Genomic DNA, 8,769 nt, shown 5'->3' on the forward strand with positions numbered 1-8,769 from the left:
TGACTTCAGACCACCACTCCTTCTCCCTCAGACTGTTCAGAGGAGGGGTGTGTGAGAGCTCCTGGCAGTCTAATGCAAGTCCACACATGCCTGCATGGGAATGTCTGCCTCACCTGAGGAGACTTAAGGATTGTCAGGATGGTGCATTAACATAAGAAATATACCTGCAGATATCTTAAATCCCACAATAAAACCCAGATGCGCATTTCCGGATCTTACAGGATGTGTCTTGGATGTTTAATGTCCACTTTGTTATCTTTTGGCTCCTGACCAATCAGCACTCCCGTGTTTTTACTTACATCGTCACGTTGCATAACCCTCCAATGACTTCACGTTCTCCCGCAGTCTCACCGTGGGCGGAGAGACTTCACCTGAATAGGCTAGAAACATTTCCTCCTCCGCCCTGTCTGCCCCCAGGTGAGTGGAGAGTGTTACCTGGCTAAAACCTGCACCTATCGCTCTGCTTTCCATCGGAACGGCTGCTCTTTAACTCTGGAGAAAAGGTAAATACCCATTAAATATTCTTCTCAAAGCACTCCTTTAAATGTACCCGACACCTGCGCTTGTTTTACTTCTCTCTCATTAATTTGCTCTGCGTGTACACGGTGGACACCTTTCATTAGATGCACCTTAATTGTGACAAGGAGATGAATCGGTGTGCCGTTTTGAACCTTAGTTTAAAAACAGAGAGGACTTTATTTGGGATTTCCCTCTACGTGCTTGCGTAAAGCCTCTTTGACGCGTTGTGTCCGGAGGCGCAGTGTGCACCAGGAGGTTTCCCCGTTTGAGTGACTGCCAAGCTGGGTCTACTCATCATTCGATCTATGATGAATACTGCGTGGGAAAAGCTTATATGATGGGGCCACTATGTTCCACAGCATGATTTAAATGCGCATTATTTATCATACACTCACTGTTGTTGTGAGTGGATGCGCTTTTCCTTTCCTGTAGCTACAAATCTAACAGAAGGAGCGCGTCCTCCAAGTGACAGCAGGCGGGCAGTAAAAAGATAGGTATGCAGATAAAGATATATAGGCCTACATGTAACATGTATATAGTGTCTGTTGCTAGTGGGACATGTAACAGAACGTGAGAGACATTTAGGACATTTGTGTTCTCCATAGAAAACGAATAAACACTATTAATCCCACAAGGGGATGTTCAGTCTTCACTCGTTTGTAGAGAACACTACCCCTGACATACACATGTACAGGATTGATAAACACTCCCGAAATGCAACGCAGAGGTATCAGAGTAAATGGGGTGCAGTTGAGGGTTTGGTATCTTACTTAAGGACACATCGGCACTTTTTTTGTCCGTACGCGGACTCGAACCAGTGACCATCCGGTTCCATACGGCCTGAACAACTACCTACCGTTCAGCATCTGTATTCGTGAACTTGATTCATATTGATGCTAGACTGCTGCTCAAAGTGGTTGAAGTCATGTTTTGAGAGCTATCAGTGTGTTTCATTCTCGCGTTGCTGTGATTTGGTTTGACGAGAGACCACTACAGCGAGCGTTCGTGCTCTCTGACCACCTCGCTCAGGACCCGAGCGCGAGTGGGCGGCACCAGCTGGTGCAGTGATACTCGAGACCAATGCTGCTTTCAAACCCGTAGGAAATAACCACACGTTCACACGTTATATTTAAAGTAGCTGGAAGGTATAGTTCCCCATCATTTTTGTTTTACATTCAGCCACTGATTAATTATGTACACATCCTTCAATGCATAATTTAGTAGGCAAAAACAACTGGGTTCCTCGTGTGTGTTATCATCATATTGAAGAGTGAAGATTGGGATTTTCAGAAATATTAATAACCAGTAATATTTGACAGGTCATTGAATCACACTTCCTGCATGACTCTTGTTTCCTGAAGAATTGCATTTGTGTTGCTCAATCAAAAAGGAACTCTCAAAACCAAAATGCACCAACAATAATGAACAAAAAAATCCAGAAAAGCGAGCCAGTCAGGAATTGAGATACAAAGATATAATACTTTTTGGATTTTAAATGATTAATTTCAGTATAGTGTTACCTCGTTCAGATATGCAGCAAGATATGTCGTTTTTGATAAACACATTTTTCTATTGAGTACTTTGGACCCCAAAAACTAATGTCTGAATTAAAGTGGACCTATCATGCTATATTTGAATAATATAGTGTAGGCATATTTATACTTTTTATTTTTCAAAATACCAAACAGATCATGCATTTTAGCCATTCGTCATTTCGCTCAATTTAATACTGTCTTTGCATGGGCTGATTCTGTGAGAACAGCACCATCTACAGGCCTGGCATATGTACTACAGCGTCTCCAGCGCTTTCGAACGGCAATGTCCGTGGCTGTCTCCTCCTGATTGGTGGAGTTGGCCCAATAGCCGTAGCGCCACTTCTGTGACGTCATAGAAGTGTTCAAATCTGGATCAGTCTGTATCAGATCCGTTGCAGCCCCTTTTTAAGAGATTTGGGTACGGAGGAAAATAGAGAGGGTTGTGTTCTCTGACACTTGGTGAGTTCCCTGGAACACCGGGGACACATATTCATGTATAAAAGACATACAAAAGTGCATTTTGCATGATAGGTCACCTTTAAAGAAGAATATGTACAATTAAAGTACTTTTAAAAACGTTCCCTTTTATGATTGCATCTTGTTATCCAGGTCCCTCGAAAAGACCCTGAAATGAGAGGAAGTGTTATTGAACAATCTTAAGGGATTTTCAAAGCTCTAATTGTGGTTAATTCTCTTCTGAATGGTAGTAGCGTCATTTAAAAAAAAATCTAAACTCTCTTTTCTCTACCCCCACCACAACAGTCTCATTTATCAAATAAATCCGAAAAATAGAAGAAAAAAATGTGTCTTAGTCTAACTAAACCTAAAAGGTGAAGTCATGTCAAATAATTGTCCTGACCCTTACCGTGGCGTTTTATGCCAATGGTTAACATGACCTAGGAATATTGCAATCCTTATCGTTATAGAAGTAACATCCCTGCACAATTATAGTAGAAATATCCAGTTAAACAGTTTCAGTTTATCACCTGAAAACTGAAATCTCTGAGGAAAGCCGCTGTTATCTGTTTTCCTATGGGACTTGAACGCACCACCATTCTAGACAGTTTTGGCACGATTTTCGCTCAGCTTCCCTGCGCGTTATCCCTCTGCTGTGTGAGGGGATAATCCCATTTAGACAGAGAGCGTCCTCACACGAGGACAAGATGTTTTAGCATAGAAGTCTCACTGTGACAGATGATGATATTTAGGCAGGAATTATCCAGAGCTTCTGTAATCTTTTTTTTTGTATATGAACTAAAATAAATAGATTAATCCAGTCGTTTCAATTGAAGGAGTTATTTATTTTTGACGGTCTTTCCTAAAGAATGAATTAGTGGCTCTCGGGCAGCGTTTCCAGAAAGCCCCACAGCACACAGACGCACGGATAGATGCTGTAGACCGCGTTCACCGGGACTCAGAGCGCCTTTTAGAGCCGATGGAGCGACAGGATGATGGGGAGGATAGTGCCGAGGATCCGGGTAAGAGCTTAAACCTTTGGCAAGAAACGCCGGAATTTGATGGCAAATATTTGTGCAGTAGGGAAAACATAGAGCTGTACTCTATTTTCCAATTGTCATGCATGTCCCTAAATTCCCTCTGGTTGGTTCAGGAGATAGCGCACGTGCACGTGTAATATAGCTGTTTGTGTGGAGAGAGCAACATCACAGTGAGCCCATTAAAGGAGATTTTGAAATTGAAATGCAGATAAGTGCTACTTTTATTTATTATTTTCTCATCAGGCAGTCTCATTGAGATCACGGTATGGGAGGGAGACCTGTAAGCAAGAAACTTAAGTCAGCTGCAAAAACACAAACAATACAAATCTACATTACAAGGAATGAAAATAGTTTGATAAAAAAATACCTGATAATAAAGTCTCCCATTGGATAGCAAGACTCAAGTTCAGCTTGAAGTCTGTGTAAAAGATGTACAGTCCCTGAAAACAGTTCTGCCAACGTGTGTGTACAGGAGTACTTTCTAAGGTAAAGCATTGACTGCACATTTTAATGAGAGAACATGTGCGGTTGTTTGGAAGCTTTTTAAATGAAAATCACAAGATGGCTTTAGTTTAGTTTGTAGTTTGTGATTACAAATGATATAGGCCTACAATTCAATGCAGGGTAACATGGCTACAGTTTCGATGGTAGTTTCACAGACGTCCTTCTATTTAACACAAGAAGCCTAGTTTGATTTCATCCATTACATGTTGTGGAATACTGGACCAAAAACTGTTGTGGGTAGGGAGCATATATTTTAAGATGAGTTTCAGCCATGTTTAAGTGAACAGTGATTACAACTACACATTGTGGATGCTTTTTGATTGTGTAAAATCCTTTCTAGGTCAAAATAAAACACAAGGTGTGAGATAAAATGTTGCGGTGGAATCACTGTCATGAACATGAACAGATCTGCGGATGCCCTTTTGGTCGTTCTCAACATGTGTCCATATTTCCCAGCCATGGCATGCTCTCTCATGTGAGCTCAGTTGGTTTGACACACCTGTTTGATTCTCCACACTGTAAAATGTGTGCAGTAATTGACTGTAAATATTTCACAGTAATTTAATGTAGATATTTTACAGTAAATTAGAATAAAATTACAACTAAATACTGTGACTTTAAAGTTGCCATGCCCATGGAATTACTGTGATATAGCAGTACAGAGCTGTGGTATTATGTTACCTTGCTGTACATAAATTACAGTAATTACCTGTATTTTTACACTTTTACTGTAGAAGTAATGCAACACAGTAGCCAGTAATTTACTGTAAATATAAAAATGTAAATAATACGATAATATATTGTAAATTTGATTAGTTAACTGGGATTTTACCATAACTACACAATTCAATCAGCTCAATCAACAAAGAAAAACAAAGAAAATGCCCATTTTAAGTTTTTATTACTCGATTGAAGTACAAAGTACATTTCACAGTGTCTTGGACATGTTGTTACGGCCCCAACCTCTACTCCGCGGTAGTGGCTCGTGCTGAAAACCGCAACATGAAAGAATACACGCAATAACTGGTACTTGGTAACAAGCATTTATTGACAATCAGCAATTTGCTCACAAAATAAAGCCGCAAAAACTGGACTACCAGGTCCTCCAGGCTAAACATAAACACATCTGCAAAAATATGGCCTACAGCTCAAAATGGCAAAGAGGTATTCTAAGGAGAGTGTCTCCCAGCGTTAGGATAGACGAGACGTGCTTCCCCTCCAGCTTCTCTTTATATATACACGGCTGAGTGGAATTTGGAACCCCTGGGCAGAGGCGGAGCCAGGGGCAGACCAGGTGCACCTGGGCAGAGGCGGAGCCAGGGGCAGACCAGGTGTACCTGGGCAGCAGGGAGACAGAAAATAAAACAAGGAGGGGAGCACGTAACACATGTCTACACAGACATCCACTCGAAAGCAACAATTTTTCTGAAGAATGTGCTGACATGGGGCTTTAAATTGCCATGCCTCTTTTTGACTTTCGAGCCCGTCTCAGGATTAATGCCCAGGAAGCACCTGAAAACAATAAGCCAAGACAACAATTTCAATTTTACATAGATTTATATGTTGCATCATTTATTTTTAAGGCACAAGCAGCACAAGCACCAAAGAAAGAAATTAGTATTTAAAGCCAAGCAAGAGCGATAAAAGCAAGAAAATCCCTTAATGTGTTGTGTTATCACAGAGGGTGGTCTGAATACAGTATTTTACTATGAAATAATACAGTAACATGTTGTGAAATCCTGGTAATCGTTGATCCTGTACATTCACAGTAATTAACTGTGCCTGCATTGATTTCACTGTGAAATTCTAAATTACAGTATTATATTGTGAATATTACAGGTAAAGACTGTAAAGTGGTAAAACAGTCATTTATTGTAAAAATATTACTGCTAAATATTGTTAAATCATGGTCATATTTTACAGTGCACACATGCCTCAGACCTTCTGTATCTTTCTTCCACAAGCAGGCAACATGTGCTGAATTGTTGGATAGTTGAATTATGTAGCACCCTCTTTCTTATGAAACAGAGCCATTGTGTAACACGTAATTATTTGTGGTAGACAGGTACACATTGGGGTTGACAGATGCCAGTTCACATCGCCCTGAGTGTAAACACTGTCAGCATGCCTTGTGATCCTGTTAGATTGCTATTCTATTCAATGTAAACCACTCCTGTGTAGCCAAGGCCAAGGCAGGTGAAACACGGTTCAGCCGTTGAGTTTTTCTGCAGGTTTTCTGATTCCTGGATTTCCTAAAAGTATTGGCATGATCCTAGCACCAGTTCTCAAGGCAACAGGCAAATGACTATTCCAGTGATTTGCATGGAGATCTTTTATTTTGCAGCATGTCTCTGTTCGGGCTTGGCTCTTATTATATTGCAAGTTAAGCGGTTTACTATTCTGCTAACTGAGGTCAAAGGTTTTTCCTAACCTGTTGACCATGCTAACACATTGCTTTTTGATATCTAAGAGGACACAAATGGTAACATGATAACCTTGTGTGTGCAGATTTCAGAAACATGGTCTTATCATAGTCATAAATGTAGATTTATAGTAAAACATCTCATGTTGTGAAAGCAAATCCATTCCCACACTGGGTGCCGCCTGTCTAGGCTGTGTGTCAAGACATTTGGCAGATTATATCAAGACTTGGGCAGGGTTGCGTTGCTATGGAGTACCTGAAACTAATAAAGCCGTTATAAATCTGATTGATGTTATTTTAAATAAACACATAATATGGTTGCAGAGACTTGTCGGAACTTAATTGTGGCAATTAAAGGATTTCCTGTGGCAGTACCTACCAACAAACCAATAGCACAATTCAACAACAGCATCAAGGACTTTCTTCATGCAATGATAATTACATATAAAGAATACTGTTTAACCAGATAAAGAACACACATTTGGGAAAGTATTCTTGCCTGGATTCTGAGTGAGATATTCAGTGTCAGTAGGCTGATTCTGTCGAAGTCAAACTTGCCATGCGACATACTGTATGTTACATCAAGTTCACTTCAGGTAATGAAATCTGCTCTATCCTCTCACGTTTACAGCGAGCTTCGCCTGAGGCCCTGTCCTGTCTGTGCCAGTTCTACAACTTGGAGCTCAATGACCCATTTAAGTGTCATTGTTGAGCTATAGTTGCCTTCATTTCATGTACACTTTCTAACTTCCCCTTCATTGGAAAGTTGGACGCAACAAGTCCTCTTACCTATGGACATGACTTTACTTTGTATAGCCAAGCCTCCACGAAAAATATCTCCCTAAGAGGTTCTGCGGCAGTCTAACAGCTCCTTGCTTGTGATTGAGCTTATGAGGTAGGGCAGTCATTATGTACACCACCACTAAAGCTGTTTGTCAGGAAGACAAAAAGAGTAATTTAAGTGTTTATAGGAACATCTTTTCACACTGGCTCCTACTGAACCCATTATAGGCTGCAAATAATGTATATTCAGTCAGAAACAGGACTCAGGCTTCTGGTTAAGTCTGAATGAAACTGTTGGCTGCATAACACTTCCACTAAGCATATAAACAATATCATTGTGGAGGCAATAGTCAAATATATATAGCAATAGCAACAATTCATAGTCTTATTTGGGTGATAGTCATCCCGTGAGGGATCTCATCTTACAAGAATAACGATTCTACTATCCAATTAGCCAACAAAACGTATTGGTTCGCTTTTGGAAATATGGACATTTCAAAAATAACTATGGAATTGGGATTGCTTATGTAAGGAAGTCACATAACAAATAAGTCAATGTTGGTTTAAAATAATGATGGAAGCCTTTTTTGACCAAACCCAAGACTCTAGCCATTACCGGACTTCGGTGCTCTTTATACTCACCTGTCCTGGCCCGTGATAACATCACCTATACTAATTGATTATGTGGGTTGTTAATTATTGTGCTTTACTTTTGTAGGTATAAATAAGAACAATGTGTGAAAACAGCCTGTAATATTAACCAATCATTGCTCAATGATAGTTATGTCCCTATAATTTGTAGAAACAGGCATGTGTTAACCGACTTGGCAATAAACCTGTTCCTGATTCTGATTCTTATGATGATAGTGACAATAACAAATGCACAATCCAAACAACATGCTACTGTATTAAATAATTAACAAATGTAGACCTAATTTGTCTGACTTTCTTTAAATATTTAAAACATACCTCTTTATAGCCACCAACACGTGAGGCTGTCTAGTGCAGTTTTATAGAACCACACAGCACTGGTGGCATGGTTTGTAGTCCATTAGCTTCAAACCACTTCTTCTTCAACGTTTCCCAGGTTTTCTCTGGACCGAGATTCTTCAACAGATTACCACTCAAACTCTTCCACACTGACATGAAGTTGTGCAGAGCTGCTTTAAAGGACCACAGTGATGGTTTGTTTGTTTGAGCTCATTAACTATATTGTTTATACTTTCAGGTCTCAGGCTCGAAAATGACATTCCCAGAACAAATGACCATATCTTCCCTTCTAAAAGGGTTAAATTAATAAGCTTTTTTCTCAAAGCAAGGTTACATATTTGAGTTGGATGTAGAAGTGTCAGAATCAATATAGATGTTTTTATTTTAAAGTAAATTCAGATTGAACATAGTAAAAAAATGTAAATTATAGTGTCCGTACAAAAAGAAAAAAATACTTATAGTGAAAACCACCCTTGGATGATGGGATAGTAGACTAAAAGCTTTAGGAATCCAAACTATA

At 39.8% G+C, this 8,769-nt stretch overlaps 1 protein-coding gene across 2 annotated transcripts in view; it reads left to right on the forward strand.

Annotated features, from left to right (window-relative positions):
* The first annotated feature begins 365 nt into the window (after positions 1–365).
* Positions 366–8,769, forward strand: part of ano1a (anoctamin 1, calcium activated chloride channel a) — a 98,587-nt gene continuing 90,183 nt past the window's right edge. The window contains exon 1 of one of the 2 annotated variants that reach the window (XM_079664540.1): positions 366–503. Coding sequence is in view for 1 of the 2 variants with exons in the window: in XM_079664539.1 (XP_079520665.1) it covers positions 3,490–3,532 (43 nt within the window). In the remaining variant the exon portion in view is untranslated. Of the gene's footprint in view, positions 504–3,414; positions 3,533–8,769 lie in introns of those variants that run through there. The other variant, XM_079664539.1, reaches the window with a different exon arrangement.

Source organism: Notothenia rossii (genome assembly GCF_949606895.1).
Source record: "Notothenia rossii genome assembly, chromosome: 2".
Classification (NCBI taxonomy): Eukaryota; Metazoa; Chordata; class Actinopteri; order Perciformes; family Nototheniidae; genus Notothenia; species Notothenia rossii.